We start from the raw sequence: 21,438 nt of genomic DNA on the forward strand, positions 1-21,438 counted from the left end.
ATCATTTTGGCGGAAAACAAGAGTGAGAAAAATGCTTGAGAAAATATGTTGGTGAAGTGATAACATCAGAACTGTTTTGTATTCTGTGTGCAGACTTAGATGCGTTCGCACGCGCGTGTGAACGTGAGTCCCGCGTTTATCCTGCCACAGTACAGGTTACCGTCTGAAAAATGGCAGCCTCCTAACATCCTTAGTCCACGTCTCCGGAGATTCATCACGTTACATCATGATCCACTTGCACATCCTGCCTTTCAGGTCTCACTCCTCTGGTCTGGATCCCATCGTTTGTCTGTTACATAATTTGTCTGCAGGAAAGATGTAGGGTCTCATTATTCTTTTATTTCAAACCACACGGACATACCTGAGGTTGTCTGTCTTCCAGAATCAATGTATCTCTCCAGATCCCTTTGTGAACTGCGAGGAAGGGATTCAGACAGAGACGGATTTGCATGCTTTTTCAACTGAGCCATGTGCAAATGGGGGAGAAGAAAAATAGATTCCGGTGTCTTGTGTCGAACCGCTGGCTTAGAGAGGTTATGAAAACAAATTGTTTCTAGTTCACAGACCACTGCTGCAAGCGTCATTATTTGTTATTTGTGTAAGGATTATATGTACTTGTGTATTGGGCAGATGCCTGAATAAATTGATTTTTAAAAATGCTTCTATACAGTATTATTAAAGCAAGCAATATTTGTTGATAATATGAATAAAAACAAACAAACAAAAAAACACTTTAAGTAATACCATTAAAATCATATTTACTAGGGATGCACAATAACTTTGTTTTTGAAACCGATAACCGATAACTTTCTGCTTCCAAAGGCCGATACCGATAAGCGCTAACATACCTGGAGATAAGGAAGAATAATGAACAAACAGTTTTGACTCTTAAAAGGAAGATTTTTATTTTTCAGCTGAAAAACTATTAGTAAGCAAACATTTACTGAAAGATCAGGGTCAAACAAAACTATTTGATATTTCAAATGAACATCACCAAATAAAAGACCTGAAATACTTTGCATTGGGTTTAAAAGTAAATAAAGTGAAAAAGTGCATTCCACAAGTTGTAAAAAATAAATAATGCACTGACACAAGTTAGAATCAAACACTTCTATGCTAGTTCTATGCTATTTCTCCCTCCCCGTGGTATTTTCTTTACACGTTTATTGCACTCAGCCTGCAAAGTGTATATTTACAAACGCATGCACGTTGTGATTCGTTCAAGTGGTGACGGAAATTCCCCTTCCCCTGGTTTGTGAGTCATTTCCCCGACCTTTTTATGTTCACGTTTCTGTGATTTATGTGTAACATTCGGGGAAATGAGTAAAATACTGTGGATAAGACGTTGAAATCAGTCAACTGCTACCAAAATTATGACAGAAGCCCCTTTCACATCAAGCGAAAAAGCCGGGTCGCTCTGTCGCTGATACAGAAGCTTCTGCTCAAGTTTTGGTGTACTCCCATAAAGACTGATCTCTGAAGGGCAGAGATTATTTATTTATTTATTTTTTCAATCAGTCAAATCAATTGTGTTGTTAAAAAATCGTTAACGGAAGCGGATAGGTGAACGGGGACTGTGTTTATATACAGCTTGTATAGCGATATCCCACACTTTAACGACCATGGCAGTGCTCTGCATCTGAGGAAAACAGGAGATTTGGCGGCAGATTTCGGGCTCTGTGCAGGCACAAAGCACCAAACGCGAGTCAACTTTCGATGTGAAAATCATTATCCGATGTGTAGTGACGAGACCGATGAAAACGACACTCACACAGTAGTGCTGACAAAAATATATATTATATGTTATCGGGCCGATAAGTCATGATATCGGACTTAATATCAGGCTGATAATTGCTGGGCCGATAAGTATCGTGCATCCCTAATATTTACTGCATACATTTTATTATTACCAGATGCTTATACATTCATACATTAACATATTTATTCATAGGTTTGATAAATTATCAGCACTACTGTAAACATTGATAAGGGGCAGACATTTTCAGATACCAGATGCAAATATGCCAACTGTCACTGCCGTGAAATTCTGAATCAAATGTTTTGTGTGCTACTTTTTTATTTATTTGGCATTGAATATTTCCATTTTCCATTATTTTTTTTTCATAAATGTTTCCTATTATATATTTTCCACATTCTGAGCTAGTTGTCTATTCTCTGTTCTCTATCCAGCGTCTAAGCTCGACAACATTTGCTTCTGAGCTGACCCTTTAATATGAGCAGCCTATGTGACATTATGAGCAGGTCACGGCGCACACCTGAGCCAGGGGTTGTCAAGGGATCGTCATGGGTACCGTCAACATCCCCAGCCTTCGCCAACAGCCTCTCCCTCCTCACGTGTTATCTCCTCTTCCATTCAACTGCAGGCAGCGCTGACTCACAGTCCCCTCTGTCCTGACAGCATGTGTGTCTGAGAGCTAACTTTTCCCGAAGCCACAGACATGTCAGAGCCCTCCCTCCATGCTTGTTCTCCGTTGACTTCTTGCCCAGTAAGTGTCAACACTCAACTAACAGAAATGTCTCGGCCTCTGCCTCGTACTCCTCTGGCCGCTGTAACCCATCCGTCCTTCTCCCCAGTGCACCTCCCTTGCAGCACTTCCCATGAAGCCTTTTCTGTGTCACATCATGAGTTGGGAGTCAGCCCCAGAGCGTGTGGTCCAGACATGAGAACTGCTCCATGTTTGTACTCTGCCGGGTTAAGAAGACTTCTGAGAACAAAATGTTGAGGACTGACCCCCAGCTCTACCTTTGCGATACCTCCTGAACAAGGTCTCATGAGGACAGAGTCCATTTCAGTGCTTGGGCTGTGTGACTGCTTTTTGATTCAAAGAAACTCTTTTGCGGAGAGCCACCTACAGAGCCTCTGTCCCTCAGCACCTAAATCCTGCAATCCCTCAAACTCCCTCGGCCTTCTGCCAATTAGGAACGCAGCGCATTGTGTTTTCCACCCGTTCTTCTGCAGACTCCCCGGCTGGAAACTGCATTTATAGCCAATATGGCCTCGTGATGGGGGTTAGCAGTTAATCCCCGACTGCAGATCCACAGCCACACCTCCACAGTCTAATCAGCACAAGCTGTTTTCACCTGTGATTAAATTTCTCTGTCACTTCTTTGCTCCGTCTCTGTGTAATATCCTGGCGTGACGCCAACGCAGTGTTCGCCCATTCCCAATGCAGGGAGTTTAAGGTCTACAGATTTAGAAGTGCTACGTCACGATCTCTGTTTGTGGAATCAGAATTGTACATTCACTCTAAAAGCAGAGGGAAGCAGTAAGAAGGAAGGAGTCGCTGGCGGTGAGAGACATGAAGCAACAAGGTTTTGGGATCGAGCACAGTTCCACTTTAGTTATTTTCACTGTCACGGTGGATGTAATCTGGGTGTCTTGTCATAAACACAGCAGGCATGTATTTTGTCTTGTCTTTGTTTTTATTACTCGCATTGTTATAAATGGCTCTCTGGGTCCTTTCCGTCAGCAGGATTATAACCAAGGATTAAGATTCTGCGCAGTGAGTGAGCGGGTGAGCGGTGAGCGAGGCGAGATATTGGAATTGTCATCATTATCCTCTGGGTATCTCATCACCAACTTCTCACCTCAGTGCTCCTTCAGCCACGCTGCACTTGCTGCATGCAGCTGCAGAACATCAAATACACAGATGTTCGTGAAGTTTTCCCCTAAAACTTACATTTTTGGCTTTTTGTTGCATACAAATCAATCAGACATAACATTATGACCACCTTCCTGATATTGTGTAGATCTGCCTCCAAAACAGTTGTGAGTCACCAGAGAGTGGACATGGGTCTTCTGAGGGTGTCCTGTGGTGTCTAGTAACAGGATGTTGTTAGTGGGGGCCTTTGGGTCCTATGTGTTGAGGGGAGGGGCCTCTGTGGATCATCCCTCATATACACATATACTGAATTTGGAGGTCTGGTCAACGCCTTGTGTATTTTTGAGTTGTTCCTGTGCGTCCTGCTGGGGATGGCTGATGCCATCAAGATCCATTCAACCCTACCTCATTGCTATATGAGGCTGTATTGGCTATCAGTCCTGTTTCTAGCTGGGGAGTCTGCGGTTGAAGAACAATGTGCTGCGTTCCTAATTGGCGAAAGGCTGAGGGAGTGTTGAGGGATAGAGGCTCTCTGCAGAAGAGTTGCTTAGAATGGAAATGCAGTCACGCAGATTGGCCTGGTCTAGGTGGGTGGTACATGTCTGAGTAGCATCCACATGAATGGCAGCTCCCAATGTTTCCCGGCAGAACACAGAATTGTCACTAGATGATCAATGGTATTAATTTCTCTTGTCTGTGGCTTTAGTGTTGTGACTGTTCAGTGTACTTACACAGCATAATGACGGTTAGTTTAGCACATTACAGTCATATGTATGTATTGTGCATTACTGGTAGTATATTTTGCTCTGTGGCAGAGCTGATTTTGACCCCGGTTGCAGTGACTTGAGTCAGAAAAGCAGCTCCAAGCATTTTTTGTTTTCACAGTTCAGATGTGAAGACGTGTGTTGTTGTTTTTTACCTTTTTACGTAATTTATGAATCAGATGAATTGGTCTATTAGCCCAAAAAAGCGTTTGAAGATGTCACCTTGAGATGGGAGAAAAAAAAAATTGGAAATAAATATTTTAAATCCTGCTTATGTCTTACATTTGAAAGGTGTCTAGTTTTAATTCTTCTGGCCTAGAAAAGAAAGAACATCACTCTGTAATTGGACTGCTCAAAGAACAAAGATGTTTTGGGGTTTTTTTTCTAAAGGAAACTTTCTTGCTTAGTTCATTTTTCTTAGCGACTGACCTTTGAATGCATGGTCACACTTACAGTGTTGTTGCTGTGTTTGGTTATTTTCAGGGATCTACCTTCCAAGTTTTGCAGAATGACAAACATCACAAGGACTTGTGTTTTGTAACAACTGGTCTGATATAAGAGGCACAGACTCTTACCTCCGCCTCATCAGCCAGTGCAATGCATCGCGTAGATGCCAAGTGATCACCGTTAAACAACTTGACGCTGCGGTCGGACGGGGACGTGCGTTTGTGTGTGTATGTGTGTTGGTGCGCGTGCGTAAGAAGCGAAACACGTGCGCGCTTTGTGCTCTCTTAACACAATGCACTTTCATAAGATGCCCCGTTGCCCCCGGGATGCTCTTTGCTCACTCAACAATATAATGCATGGTATCGGAGGCGATGGACTGGCATTTCAGGCAGCGCGGAAATGAAGACCTTCGCCTTCCACGAGAAGCCGTAATGATAAAAGAGAAAGTGGAAGGAGAGTCATTGCCTGGAGAGGAGAATTAGGTGGTGAGCTGCACCTTTTGTTCAGCACTTCTCTCACGACAAATGCGTCCAGATTGACTTGTCCTTTAGCCCAGACCTTGGGAAGTTACTTTTAATGACGGCGCAGTGTAATGAGCTGAAGAATGGAGGAGCAGAGAGCTGAGTGACACGCAGATTCTCCCCGTCTCTGTTCTGGCACACGCGTGCGCGGCCCTGCTCTCTCTGGCTTTCCCTCTGTGCAAAATCTGTTGAGGCTGCTGATGTCTGAAAACAACAAGGCTAGCACATCTCATCACCAGAGCAACAATTATGGTTCTATTTCGAGCTTATCTGTGCCTGGCGGTGCGTCTGGTTGAATTAATAATATCATCCTCCTCTGTTAATCTGTCAGTCACTTAAACGCCTCACGGAGGGAGGACGAGAAAGAGACAAAGATTTCCCTGATTCTTCTCCTCTGCAGCGACCCGCGTTGACGAACACTTTGTAGTTTTGGCTTCGAACTGTCGCCGCTGTGGAAGATGACTGAGATAGCCCTTTTTCGGGCTCGACGGCCATCTTGGGTTAGGAATGACTCAGCTCTTTTTGTGCATTCTAGCCTCATTAAACATCAAAGGAATGCCTGATGAGATCAGGAGTTGCATTAATGCACAGAATTCGCTACGCAGCGTTGAGTAAACAGTATTTAAAGTGATCCTTAGCGGAGCTTGTTTCAGGTCGGGCGACTGGAGGAGTACTTTCCAGTGCACTTTGCGAGCTACTTGTGTTTATGTTGCCTCCGTGTGACAAAAACAGACTGCGCCATTAGGTCTGAGGCAGATGTAAGCGGTGGCGGGAAATGAAAACTCAGGTTTTTCGTCTCGTGTTGCTCGCTGCGTGTACACGCCGGTGGCCTTCCACCTAATTTCGGTTACAGTTTTCTCTCCAGCTTTTAATAATTGAATACGACCGGCCGGGTTCTCGCTCACACACACACACACACACACAAAAACATGACTTCACTTTTATGGGAGACATGATTTGGCAACAAGGTTGGGATTAGACAGACCCTCTCGGGGAACAACACAGCACACTTGACTCGAACTTTTTTTTTTTTTTTTAGACACGACTTGAAGATTCTCTCTAGCAGAAACAGTGTTTTGCATGCATTTATGCCAGACGTAGCCGTGTATGTGAAGCAGGTGAAAGTGGATGGAGCGGGTGAATAAGAAATGCATCTCTTCCGGTTCTAGTTCTAGTTTTTACACCACCGAAGTGAGAGCCATGGAGCTCAGAGAGTGCGCATGAGGGGGAAGTTGTGGATTAAAATGAAAAGACTCTGATTTCTGGACAACAGTTTTTGCAGGACTGCTGTCAAGACTTAGCTCCGGCAAGATTTATTCAGAAATCAAAATAGCATCTTAAGTATGCGATAGGGCAGATTTTTACTCAACAGCAGAGGCTTATTGATCAAACACGTCAGTCAAAGCCACAATACCAGGAAGATTTTCTTGCTCTCGAAAGCGAATATCATTAAAGGAAAAGGAGCCTCTGTGAAATACAAGGTCTAATGTGAATCTTTACCCGCTGTATGTGACGGAAATATCTTGACACTTGTGCTACCCAGAGGAAAACTCCCGATGACCTCAGTGATCTCCTGAATTTTGTCCCCTTTGCAGTGACACCATTAAGTCCACAGCGGCGGTTTTAAGCATGGACTCCATGTGAAGTCGCACACACCCTTTGTGACATCACCCACAGGTTTCCCCGATGGGCGCCGTGCAGCTCAGTGAGCGGTGTCCCCCATCATCCGTAACTTAATTATGCGTAGCTTTCAGCCTTCACTCCTCTGCGTTGGCTTCGCTCTTCAGCCCCCGGAGGTTGCGGCTTGGATTTTCAATGAATTATCTACACGGCAGTCGGACTGATTGCCAAGAAATTTAGTACACACATTCATGCTCCCCTCAGGATGAATTCCAGGCTGATAACTTTGATCGTCCCTGACTTTATATCCAGTCCCCATTTTCACTTTTCCAGCGCTTTGGTTTATGACTAAATAACTCAATAAAAATTCCCATCAGCGTTGCTCTGTGTTAAGCGCTCATCAGAAAAGGTCTGACTGCGGTTTAAAATGCTGAACGTGCCTGGTAGACATCAGTGTTTTAGTGTCCTTTGTTTGGTACAAACGCTGGTTGAATGGATAAATAGCCCACTATAGTTATTATGAAGTCTTGCAGACATGTTGTCTGAGCCAGATGCTAAGTGAGGGCCGCATGGGAAGTGCTGTGTGTGTGTGTGTGTGCGTGTGCCTGTGTGTCTGTCTCTGGGAGTTCATTCTCCAGCTGTCTCATCCTGCACAGACCACGTTAACGACAGAATAGAGGCCCATAGACTGCTAATTAAAGAAAGAGTAGAAGAAGAAATGTGAAACGGCCAGGAGCCAGACTACGTAGAGGGCTATGAGACAGCAAAAAAAAAAAAAAAAGAAGAAGATGTACTACTGAAGCCTGAGTTTTTTGGGAAACTAAAAATCTAAAGTATGCAAAAACACGGCGAAATGGAGCAACGACATGACTCAGCACCTGCAGGGCAAAAGTTCTCCTTCCTCTCACCACCTCTTCTCGCTCTTTCTCCTCCCCCCCTTTCCCTTTCCTCTCCCCACGTCTCTCTGGGACCAGAGCATCTCTCCCCTCACATTATCACAGCGGCTCTGGCGCTGCTGCTGTTGATCCTGTTAATTCACACTCCTCGGCTCATCCCCATCACTCCAGTTCTGCTGAGTCGGCCTGATCTCACCTTAACTCCGCGAGGGGAAGGTCATTCCTCCATCTCCTGTGTGATGGACAAAGTGGAAAAGATAGAAGGCGGAGGACAGGGGAGCATATGGCTTGTTATCTTTAACGCGAGGGCAGATGTCTGTGCGTGTAGCTGTGAGATCAGTGAACTGGAAACGTATCATGCTATGATCATGCGAGGGAATGTTGTAGCTGTGTTTTCTGTCGCCAGTGTTTATGCACGTGGGATTTAAGCGTATTTTTATGCATCATTTTCATATATAAGAGGACAGTAATTCCTTTTTTACCTCAAATTACAAGTATTTTTTTAAGCTAATTATATCAGCTCTGGTGACTTTATTAGCAGTCTGCAGTAACTAATTAAATCAAGTATCCACACACTGTGTTTGTATGTGTGTGTCTAATTCCTAAAGTCAGAAATAATTCAACATTGCCTTTGCTGCGCTCCAATTTTAGAAGTCTTGCCAACGCAGAAAACACAGATCTAATCAACTTGAAGGATTTTTTTTTATTCTTTCTTGTTGTCCACTCCCCCTCTTTTAGTTCATCCCTCTAAGCCGCTTATGCCAGACCTCCGTCCCAGTGTGGGCACGCTGCTAAAACGAGGTGAAATGAAGTGTGCAGAGAGAGGTTTGGGCATGTGAGACCGCTGCCTGTTTAACTTTGCATAGCTCTGTAGCCAGCCAGCCAAGCGGACAAACTGGAAACACAGTGGCCCATCATGTTCCTCCATTGCAGGATCCTCCCAGCCCGTAGTAACGCTCCACATGCCAGTTATATAAGTGAAGAGAATTCATCTGACGGTGCAGCGTGAGGTGTGAGATTATAAGCCGGGCTTATGGCACATCACTCTTTGCTTCTCTCACTGGAGTCAGCGAGAAGCCCCGCGATCCAGCCGTCTGAAAAATTGCGCCACGGTCCCGCTGCAAACCTTGCCTCTCAGAGGCGCCCGGAGGCAATTTTGTCCCCTAAAATGGTCACAGGAAGCTGCGAGGTTGGAGCAGGACGGAGGAAGAGGGGGGAAGGGGTGGGGGGGGAGGGGCGCTGTCACTTCAGGAGAGTGATGGGAGAAGCCAAAGCAGAGGTCTTGCAGGTGTTGGCGCCTTAGCGTTCCCTGTTTGACTGAGTGCCACAGGAGAAGAGCAGAGCTTGATGGAGAGGATGCTGGTGACCTGTCATACATCACATGATTAATGGAGAGGAGGGCCGGGATTGAGGGGCGAGAAGCAGCTGCCTGTCCTGGAATATGGGCGAGGGATTTAAAAGTACAGAGTGTAAGAAACACCTCAGGAAAAAAAAAATAGGATGTGGAGAATGCATTAAAACCTGAGAGGCAGAAGAGGCCGAATAACACTAGATGTACAGCAGATAATCTTCCTGTGTTGACTGCTTACATAATGCATCAGTCCTTATGTGTGCATGCATCGGCATATTGAATATTTGTCTGCCAGTACCCTCAGTGGTGGACGAGCACTAATACAAACACAAACAGAGCAATACTATCAACAGTTTCTTCTCATTTACTCACCGAAAGGATTGTGTGTCATACTATTATTTCCTGTCTGGGACCAGTACTAGCTGGAGTCTCTCTTTGTTGCTTGACAACTGGTCGCAACCAAGGTAATCCGTTACCAGAAGGGAGGTAACTGTTTTCCCCTAATTTCCCATTTCAGTGCTAACATGTCGTAAAAGGTGCACGACGCAAAGGGAGCAGCAACTAGGAACTAAAGGCGTTGCAGTGACAGTGGCAGGTGAAGAAAAAACACGTTTCTTTTTAGCAAGCACATTGGTAATTTTATTCATATTCTAACCATAAGTCAAAAAATGACTTAGACAATCACATTATTAGGCTAACAATATATTACATATTATATTTCTGCGGAATTTCTTACTCACGCGTTTCATCAAGGAGTGTCATTGCTATGGGGTGAGTGGTGCCTGGTCTGGCCTGGGTTAGATGCCTCATAAAAATAAAAACTGTGAAAAATCCATTCCTCCCTCACTGCAAAGATCCGATCATTACATGGTAAAGACATTTGGTTTTAAGTATGCTGTCTGTTGCATTGCACCAAGTGTCTGCAAGTCCCGCGTGTATATATTAGAGGAGGATAAGAAAGGTGAGATTTCGGGCACGTAAGTGTGTTACGTGGAGAACAGGAACGTGCCTCTCGTATGCATGCGCCTTCTGATAGTGTGTGTCTGTGGGCAGAACGTGTGGAATTCTCTCTCCGAGATGACCTGAAGATATATCCCCTATTCAGACGACTGTTAATTAAGTGACAGTCAGACAACAGACATAATGACCTCCCAGAGGACGTCCCCGCGCCTGAGGGACAACGCCTCGGATTGACATGTCGCAATACACAGCAGGTGTTTGCTCAAATTTCTGTTGTATTTAGAATAAAAAAGGGCATACGAGGAGAAAACAAAGGTTTTCAAATTTGCAACCATGCACCAGATCTTAGGACATTTATTCTCATTGCTTTCTTGTGGGGACTCCGATGGGACAGGTTCATACATACCGTGCCGTGTATGGTTAATAGGGTCAGGTCACTGCTCCAGGGACAAAGAAGTAGTCCAATACATAGCCCCCCTTGTAAAACTACAAATTGTACAATTTCTGCTTTCTATGGATAAAATTGTGCTGCCTTTGGATAGAGCCAGAGACCAGCTGTTTTCTGTGTTGGTGCCAAACTAACCTGCCTGCTTTAACTTAATCTTACAGATTTACGCATCAATGGTTTTAACTTAGGCTTGAAGAAAAAACAAAAAACACATTAAAGTAGTCCTTTAAGACCTGTTTCTCTGTGGTTTACGTTCTGTCTTTATTGTCGTTTCATTACAGTTTGCAGTTCTGCGATTACATCTAAATGAAGTAACTCATTGAAATCTGTGTTGCCGGAAAAGAAATTAATAGATTTTCTAATCAGTATTACAACTCGATCGGTTTTTCAATTGACAAATTACCTGATGGCTCAGTTGATGTAGAAGTAGGTGCAGTAATGCTGGATCCAGCAGAAGTTTGGAAGTCTTACGTAATGATTTGGAATTTACGATTCGCCGAAAAGATCTCCACAAACAGACGCGCGGCATGTGCTGCTGTGTGAAGAAGAGTTACATCTCGAGCTTCGAGTGTTAATCTAATTCTGCGGCTTCGGCACGAGGTGTTGGTCGAAGTGAGGACGTCGGCAGTCTGTCGCTTCGCCAGGGGTGCCAGGCGCTGCTTCCATCACTTGGGGAGTGAGTGCAGATATTTTCCCTCTCTGAGCCTCGATTTTTCGAGAGGATGGCAGCACAGTGGAAATGGATTCCTGTGGGTGACCTTGGCCTTTTGGGAAACATCCCCTGTCACCGCTTCACATCGCATGTCACAAAATGAGAGAGGAGAGGAGAGGAGAGGAGAGGAGAGGAGAGGAGAGGAGAGGAGAGGAGAGGAGAGGAGAGGAGAGGAGAGGAGAGGGAGGAGAGGAGAGGAGAGGAGAGGATCCTCAGGAAGTGTCGGCTGTAAAGCTTAATTTAAAAGCTCCATGCTTTTGATTAGACTTGGAGGAATATGGCTCATGCGGTTACCCCCAGGGAATAAATTAGGTTCCGATTCCTGCCATTACTCTAACTGCTGTGTAGTGAAATGAAAATAATATATAGAGAAATATAAAAGTAGAGTAAAAAAAAAAAAACTGAATTCAATGTTCTGCTGGGAAACTTGACCTGTCATTCATGTGGATGTTACTTAGACGTGTACCACCCACCTAGACCAGACCAGACCAGACCCCCACTCCATGATGGTAGCAGTCATCCCCAGCAGGATGCAGCCTGACACACACACACACACACACACACACACACACACACACACACACACACACACACACACACACACACAATAAATTCACTACATCCTGAACTGATCACGTATCTGTGGGATGAACTGGAACAAGCCTGATCCACAGAGGACCCTCACCAAAGGCCCCCACTAACACATGATGTCATCGGACACCCTCAAAAGGCCCATGTCCACTCTCTGATGAGGCACACCTGTTTTGCCTGAGCGGTGTATACCGTATATATAAAAAAAAGTTGAGAAGGGAAACAAGTTTACTGAAATGGGACCAATTAGTCCCGATTATGACATTCAGTTGTTTTGCAGCGTCCATCCTCTTGGCTGGCCGTAAGGAAATGACCTACGGGTGAGTGTGTGTGGCTGGTGGGGGACAATAGAGCCCATTGAACCCCTGTCACGGAAGAAATGAGGTCTGCTACAATGGCAGCGTTATCTGTGGGGAGAAGGAATGAGAAACTTCTCTGATGTGACAGCCCCACTAACAGACACTGACAGGACCCAGGAACCCACAAAGACCACACTGTGGCATTGTACTTGTACTGCAATGAGCAGATCAGAGCGGTGCGTGTGTGTGTGTGTGCCTTGTGCGTGAATGTTTTTTTTTTTTTTTTTCCTGCCTCTCTTCTATTTATCCAGTGAAGTGTGACTGAGCATGCTTACTCTCCTGTCCCACAGACAGTCAGACACATTCACACCTGGTAGCTTCACTGTACAGCTACAAGCGCACACTGCTCAGGACCGTCGGTCACTGATTGTTGGTGCATGATGAGGGGATGTGTGCGAAGAAGACTTAACGATATTACTATTCTGCTACTGTTCTTTATTCAAATTTCCCTCATCAAAAATGCGTAAGAGGCCTACGATTAAGGTCCGATATGCGTAACAACATTTGATGTGATTGGCTTGTGCGTAGGGAGGTGTGAGAACAGCGGGGGGGAAGTAGCACTCGCCAACACAACTCAAGCTGATTTGTGAAGTCCAGTATTATAGCGCATGCCGAGTCTGAATGGGCGTGAGAGGCCTTCAGCGTGAAAGGTTCGTGACCTAGCTCGAGCTCTCAGAGATGATGAGAACCGGCTAAAATAAGTCCCAGCAATTCAGGCTGAAAATAAAATGAATGGACGCACTGGGTAGGTAAAAAAAAAACACAGTCATGCAGGAAGAAAGGCAAAAAATCAAAAACCAAAGCCACTCAGAGAATACTTTGGTAAAAGATCACAGTCTGGAATGGCAGGTGTTCAGTTCTTTCTCTTGCTCTGTGATGGCTGCGGATTTCTGCTTTCTGTATCTTCAGTCTGACACAGTCTGAAATAGAAATCGATATATCGAGCCAATATTTGCATTTTTTTCACTGGTATCGGCCGATACACAGGTGTGTACTCTGACCCTAGCATCATCCCTGCTTGTGCTCTACCTCTTTTTACCTGTTTATTTTGAATGCATAAGCACATTAAATATTCTTTGAGTTCAATAAATGTTTATGGTTTTGGTTAAATTGTTATCATTGTGTCATTTTTATCATGTAAATGGAGAGAGAAATGGAGTATCGGCTCCAAATATCGACTCAGAAAAATAAGCAGCACGTATCAGCCAATGCTGATGTAAAAAAAAAAAAAAAAAAAAATGATATCGGCCCTAAAAAATAAAAAAAACACCTTTCATCCATGATTTTGATGAGTTCCTTGCAGCTCTAGACTATTATTTTGGGCATATTGACTACAACTATACGCGCTATACGTAATAGCTACTATGCTGTAACTGATTTGGAAACAACATTAAGCAAAGTTAGGGCGACTTTGTTCGTTTCATTTTTGATCTGAGAGCATATGGAGCACATTTAGTGCGTAGAAATTGCCTTGTTCCCCTATTAATTCCCACGTGCGCAAACTGAATTTGAAAAAAAAGGATATTCTGGGACGGCTTTGAGATGAGGTTTCCAGATCGAGCCTCGGTTCCCCAGTGTCAGCGTGTTTGTCTGCTAAACCAGCTGTGATGCAGCCCTCTTTGGAGAGGCAGGCGGAGAACGCGCAACCTTTATTCTGAAAAGCCAGGCCCGCCGGGATGACGGTTCCTAAAACAGCATCAGATGGCGGGGAGGCCTGTGGACATGAGGGGCATTTTGATGTGAGTCAACAACAGCCTGCAAAACTTGGAGCGGGAGTAAGTTTAGAGCACAAAATAATAAGTTGGCTGCGCTGTCACAATAATGGCCTGTGTTGGTTTCTGTCGCATGCTGAGGAGGAAAAGAGGATTTGAGGGCTGCGAACGCTTACAGAAATATTCCCGGAGCTCATCGTTATTCTCTCGCCCCTCCGTAGTCGAGTGCATCTCCCCTCCCTATTAGTACATACAGTACGTCAGCAGCCGCAGCATCTTCACGTCTTTAGTCGTGCTGATTGGTATTCATAGAAATACAGACTAGAGTCATGCTGAGCAGAGTTTGGTCCATGTGTGCAACAGAGAGGGAGCGGGAGAGAGTGTAGGGGAGGAATGGGGAGAAAATGATTACTTCTCTGTATTCAAACTGTTTCAAAACCCACCCTCCCTCATCTGTCAGAAGATGAGGAAGCTGAGGGCAGGCAGACACCGAAGATCTCTTCCTGTTTTCCAAACTCCTCATCATGTTCTTTTAGAGAAAAAGTTTTTTTTTTCTTACTCCGCCTGCGTGTGACGACTCTGAAGTCTTCCTCTGCCTCAAACTTTGCATGAACCTCCTTTGTTTTTGCAAAGGCTTCTGGGAGTTGAGAGCAAAGGCGAAATCTTCTCAGATTTTCTTATGAAAATCTCCGCCGCGTCGCTTTTCTGAGGTTGTGGCATTGCGCGTCTTTGGTGAAAAGTTTCTGAGGCTTGTGTGAGGTTGTTGAACATGAACGGAGGCGCCCATCATCCGTCACTTAGCCGTGCGGATTTCAGATTTGTTGCTTCAGATGGAGGAAGGCGGCGTGATGACAATGGATTCGACTCAGTCCGGTTCTTTTTTTTTTTTTTTTTCCAAAACGCAGAAAATGTTCCTCATGGTCGGAAACGTGCTCCACAGCACCACATCTTTGCACCCAGTTTCTACAGAGTGTTAAGTGTTTCTAGGCCAAATGTCCCTCTGTAGCCTCTTTTCATACTCACCGCAATGATTGAAGTGGATTTCAGGGAAGAGATCAGAGTTTAAAAATCAGTTTAACCTTTGTCCCATACCCCGTCACCAACCCCCCAACCCAGATACAATTTCCCCTCAGTGATCAAGCTGGAATTAAAAGGTGAATCAACTAGGATTTAAGCTCTCAGCTAGAAAAAGAAAGGCCAGGTGGTCATACGTACAGTGCATAGGGGGGGAAAAAAAGCTCTCTCCAGGACCTTAAAATAGCCGCCTTGTTTTTAACTTGTCACTGGAAACTAGAATGTTTCATTCATTTGACCTCATTCAATCACGGAGGTGCTTTCAGGCAACCCGCTCTGGCAAAATCTTAAAAAATACCCCCATGTTCATGCACAGGAAACACGCTGGAGGAGGGCAGCGGTGGTTTCGAATTGGTTTCGGTGGCCTCAAATTTAATGAATCATAGTGTGAATTTACTGTAACTTCTTTATGTGAAATAAATAGATTTATTTCGGACTCAAATTCACAAGAATCTTTCATGGCTTGTACTCAATACCTACATAAAGCCCAAAAATGAAACGCTTGTGCTATGAAAAGGGTAGCTGTTTTGTCAAACAGACAAACAGTTTGAGTTCTTCCCCTGCGGTATTGATCACCCTGTGAGCGATACACGCTGCCGGGGAAAGATTTCCATTTAGACATAAACCCTGCTAAGAAAGCGCCGGTATGCTTTTATTGACCCTTCCTCTCTCCGCTTCTGTTGTTTCAGGTAAAGTATTGAACACGGACCTGCGCCACTACCTCAGCCTGCAGTTTCAGAAGGGCTCGCTGGACCACAAGCTCCAACAGATCATACGCGACAACCTCTACCTACGCACCATCCCCTGTAAGTACGCCGTGCGCGGAGCCCAACGCGCCTCTCTCTGCGCTCACGATGCCTCGGTGGCATCCGTGAGCGCAGAGCAAAGCATTGACGTGTAACCTACTTTCAGCTCATTCCCGCTGTTATCTGAAGCACCTTATGGAAACAATGAGGGTGCTCCGTGTGCAAGCATCGCACAGCTGGAAATTCAAGAAGCGGCGTTAATGTGTCCCATCGCGCCGGCCTGTGGACACACAGCACACACGTACTTATTCCTCTAGTGCTTTGCCATTCACTCACAGCTCTTTGTCACGCTCTCCACAAAGCAAACACGCGCACACACACCTCTGTGTCGCCATGGCAACCCAGCCAAGGACATCTCTCTAACCCCCATGTAACTTATTTACTTTTGTACCATATCATCGCAGTGATCAAAGTCATTTTTTTCTATAAATAACCTGTTTTTTTTTTCCCTCGCTGCGCTGCTTTTCCTCGCTGACATTCTACTCAGCGCGGCCGTCACCATCCATTATTCTTTGCAGAAATCAGCAGTGGAGTGGTAGATAAAAAGGTTGCTACTGCGAACTGCCAACGGCCGCCGTGTCGGATCAGCAGCTGAGCGGCTTCTTTCAGAGTTATGGTGATTCGTGTTTAATGGAAAATGTGCATTGATTGCAATATACTTTCAATCAGATGTTGGTGCAGTGGAGCAGCTGCTGATAATGGTACCTCCCCATGCCAACAGAAACTTTCCACGGATGCTGCAATAATTTTTCTAATTAAAATAACCAAAATTAGAGAAAGTGCAGCAAAAGCACAAATTAATATCCTGATTACGGTTTATATGGGCCGTGTAAAAGCCGAGGTCGATGGTGCAAATACAGATTTATTTGATTTATTTTCTTCTTCTTTTCATCCTCATTGCTGCCTGTACAGTAATTACTGTAATTTATGCCGTTTAAACACAAAGAAATCTGGTATCAATTTAAAAAAAAATGTAATTTCTATTTTATTAGTCATAAAAAAAATGTTGAACCGCTAAACGAGTTCGGAACATTGCCTCAGATACAGTGATGCCACGCCACGGGGGTTTAAGGAGACATTTTCGGAGCGTTTTTGAAGCGCCAGATGATCTGCGGAAGCGATAATGCTGCGCATCAACAGGAGATGTGACTCTGACGCAGTATCTGCAAATCTGAGTCTGTGCGGATGTTGGCGCACATGCGCTTGCCTAAATATTTACCCCGCCCTGCTGAAGGCTGACTCCGCTCGCGGTAATTGAGTGGAGTCAAGGTTTTAGTCACATGCGGAGAGCGACTGCTCCTGAGGCGATGACAGACTTCTCGGGCGCAGCGCTGTCACAAACAACCGTCTCTACCACCTCGCTCCCCCAGGACTGAAGGTTCCTCTGCCTCGTTCAGAGGGGACTTACAAGCACAAGTGTGGTTTTTATTCCAGAAATAAGCTGCTTACCTTTCATGTATATTTAATTTCTTCTCTCTTTTTTTTTTTAATCAAATGAGGAGGATGTTTCTCACAGCCCACTCCATATGTCCTTCTTCTTTCTTCTTCCCTCTTCTCTGTGTTGTGGCTGATTGTCATTTCATATACCTCTCAGGCATGGTCTGAACTTTGCCGTTTCCTGGGTTTCCGACTGCAACTTGAATTGCCATTGAATTTGTCTCGTCAAGGCTCGGTTTCACTGCGACTATCTCAGGTCAATAGACAGAAGTTGATTATAGAGTTTTACAAAAGTCATCCCACTAGTGGTTTCTCTTCCAGCACAACAACAACCTGTCATTTTCATTTGCTCTTTTGCCCGCGCACCTTTACTATCTGTCACCCACGTTCACACACTGATATTATCTACCACTTCAAACGTTCAAGCTTTGTGTTGTTGTTTTTTCTTTCGTTGTTTTTTTTTTTTTTCCTTGTACAGTAGCGGCTGTGGCTGAGGTTTTACAGCCGTTAAACACCATTCATCACCAGCAGCCAGTGGGCTCTGCTTGAGTCGGATTGTCTAATCCCCCGCCTGAATTACTGTCTTAATGAGCAAGAGACCAGGACTCGCACAGTGACGGCACCTCCATCATTCACTCGCCTGCGTTCAGTCTCCCATCGCTCAACCTCTCTGTTTCACTTTCGCTCTTTCTCTGTTTCAATTACCCTTGCGTCCCTCCTTTTTATATATATATATATATATATATATAAGAGCTTGACTTTCTGGATTCTTCTTTCTGTTTTTAACTTTCTATATTTACGAGATGATTATGTTTATATAACTGAATGTACAGAAAACTTCAGAGGGTTTTAATATATTTCACATTAACCACTACTAATCAGTCAAAACAATCACATAAACGTGCTGCTCTATGTATGAAAAGTCCAATTGTTGTCGTGCAAAATGTGTTTTACCACCTAAATTATTCACCTGATGCTCGACAGTTGTTAGTCCCAGGTTAAGTTGTACCTGTATTGGCACACACCAGCATATGAATGAATGAATGAATGAATAAATGAAGAATAAAAGAAAAAAGCAAACATACACACAAACAACAATAATCCTAAAACAACAATAAAAAGTACATTTATATGACATATAGTAATGTATACTATACAACTTTAACATATGTACACACACAGACAGACAGACAGACAGACAGACAGACAGACAGACAGACAGACAGATAGATAGATAGATAGATAGATAGATAGATAGATTAGTAGTTGCAATCCCCAGTATCACCCCAGTATCACCTAGTGGACGTTGTTTTAATTCTTCTGTGCATATTCTGGTGACTTTAAAGTTATTTGACCCCTTGAATGATCACCCCCATCTCGACTCGAAGAAGTTTTCTATGTTTTTCGCGAGTTAGCTATTAGCTGCTTTATTTGTGCTATCTGGAGTGAGTTTTAAGAATTTTGACTGTAAGAAAAGTGAGTGGGTGTGGCCCAAGTAGCCCGCGATATTTATTATCTGTATGGCTTTTTGTTTGTAGAATAAGTTGTGGTTTAATTGAACTTGTATAATTATTGCCCCAGATCTATGTGCAGTAACTGAAATATGCTAAGACAGTGGTGGAGTGAACTGTTGTCTAAAACCTTTATATAGTATTGAGATGCTTGAAAGTTTAGTCTGGGTATGTCTGATATGTGATTTCTAGCTGATTTGATGATCTGTTATTATCTCAAGGAGCTTGTTTTCACGAACCCTTTCTATATGCATCCCATCTATCATTACTTACAGTCTGCTCATACAGTATCACCATATTTTCCTTCACACATCCTTCTTTTTTTTTTTTCTAATATTACCAGCATACCCAGTTTGAAATCCAGTGTCATTTTGGAGCATCACTTCACCACTTACTTGTGCAGACACATGTTCAGACTGGCCATTAACCACAGTGGACCCCCGAGCGGTGCATCCAGAAGACGAGGCGCTTGTTGAGTAATGGGCTTGTCTGTTGCTTCTCTTGCTCTCCCTCCTGCTCTTACAGCAGTTGTTTTGCTCCCGCCGTTTTGCCCTGTATCTGTGCGGTAAAAAAATTCAGCTCCTCGTTTTTTTTTGGCACTGAATTTGAGAAGTCGTTTTCTCATTGTGGGGAATCAATACCGCTACAACCCGCCCCGCAGAAGTACCGCGGTGAAAACTGCTTGAGGGAGCTGAGGTACAGCACAGAATTAGAAGTTACAACGCAAACCATCCAGTGAATGTGTTGAACGTCGTGTCTGAGGGTGGACTTTTTTTTTTTTTTTTTTTTAGCCCTATATGTGTGTGACAATAATGGCAGATAGGAAAGAAGATTAGAGTCGGTTTGTGTCACTGTGCCAGTGGTCCACTTTGGTTAACTGCTGTAGTATCACACCACTGTGACTGGTCTGACCCGCCTCTTTGTGTGTCCTACTAATGCCATAGGGTAATTTCTGCTGAGCTGCATTATTTTGGGGCCATGAGGAAAGTATTAATTCATAATAGTAGACTTGCTATGACAAATTGGGATGAGGCAAATTAAACAGAATGACAAAACACTCTGGAAGACGAAGAAGAGGGAAAAGGACTTTACTGTCTCTGCACTGCAAATCCCTGGGTTTCCCTCAAAGGGTCTTGGGGCGGCCTCCATCTCATTTGGACTGGCGGAGGAGGCTTCTAAGACGAGCATTTTTCTTACAGGGCAAACAGTATATCAGGGCCACATGCAGTCCTTCGGCTCCCTGCTGAGCCTAGAGATGGACAGAAAGAGTTTCATCTCACACACTTTCAGGACAGATCAATACGCGTCACGGCCACACACCGCCACAACCTCGCTGAAAAGGTTTCTGCAGATGATTCCCCCCTCTCTTTACGCCCCTTATCTTTTTACCTCATCCGTTCATTATTTTTTTAAAACTGGTTATTTTTTTCAGCAGGAACAGCAAGACATGGGAGAGAGCCGACCTCGGTGTATACCACACAGAAACTCCCAGATTAGTTTGGACGTGTAATGATCCCCTACCGTTTTTCTCCTTCTTTCTTTGCTATCTGAACATCAAAAGCCCTGAGCCATCTTTTTTTTTTTTTTTAAGAACCATTGTGAGATTATTACACACAAAGTCCCCATGTTAAATTTACAGCCTGCCACTTCTGACTGACTCCTCCTGATGTGGTACCAATGTGACATCCCCTGCAGTCTCTGTAGCGAGACCTTGCAAAGTGATGGTTCGTTTCAGCCGCGCACAGCCAGACGCATGTAAACACTGTGCGTGTCCATGAAATGAAAGGAACAGTTTCTCATTTCAGGAAATGTCCGTGATCACTTTCTTGCAAAGAGTTTGGCGAGAGTGTCCTTCTCAGATCTGCGTGGTAAATTCAAAGCTACATCCAGAGTGAAACGTGCTCGCCGCTACCGCAACAAATCTTCTCTGTACTACTGAACAAAAAAAAAAAAACACTAAATCGCACTAATTATACCTTGTGGATTTAATCTGTACTATATATGGAAGTTATGTGCTGGACTGTTTCTTGGCACTCAACATAATTACTTCCTAGAGTCTTGTCATCAGCATTAGGTTACCAGTCAATCAGTGTTTTTCTTTCATGCTTTTTCTGTCTAAATTCACCAAAAAATGTGTTAATTGTTGATCTTCAGAGATGCTCGTAGGCAGACGTCTTTCCTTTGAACGGAGATTCTTTTTTTTCCTTTCCTTCTTTCTGCTACTTTAAACTAGGCTGTAGCTATATAAATAATCTCCTGCAGACATGAGGGTTATATTGATCTTATCTACCTAACTCTCAGCAAGACAGTGAATAAACGTGTTGCCCAAAATGTCAAACTGTTCCTATGCCGCAACAAGCTCTGCTTTCACGGCAATGCACCATCCAGACACGGACCCTGCTGTGATGCATACTGACAGGAAATCTTTGTTTTCTGTGATAGAGCCTCTCTGCATCCACACTCCACTTGTCTGGCAATTAACTGCAGCATCTAAAAAAAATGAAAATAAAAGCTGGGAAATAGCTGAAAAGGGTTTATTTGAAGGCATATCGGTAGTTGAAGATGTTGCAAAGTTCTGCCGTGAAGATTTGCCGCTTCTGCTCTGC

The 21,438-nt window shown here is 44.1% G+C and overlaps 1 protein-coding gene across 2 annotated transcripts in view; it reads left to right on the forward strand.

Annotated features, from left to right (window-relative positions):
• Positions 1–21,438, forward strand: part of LOC125006241 (membrane-associated guanylate kinase, WW and PDZ domain-containing protein 3) — a 118,739-nt gene that overhangs the window by 58,981 nt on the left and 38,320 nt on the right. For both annotated transcript variants that reach the window (XM_047582130.1, XM_047582128.1), the window contains one exon: positions 15,768–15,884. In XM_047582130.1, the coding sequence (XP_047438086.1) occupies positions 15,768–15,884 (117 nt within the window). The remainder of the gene's footprint in view (positions 1–15,767; positions 15,885–21,438) is intronic.

This window comes from Mugil cephalus, chromosome 4 (assembly GCF_022458985.1).
Source record: "Mugil cephalus isolate CIBA_MC_2020 chromosome 4, CIBA_Mcephalus_1.1, whole genome shotgun sequence".
Classification (NCBI taxonomy): domain Eukaryota; kingdom Metazoa; phylum Chordata; class Actinopteri; order Mugiliformes; family Mugilidae; genus Mugil; species Mugil cephalus.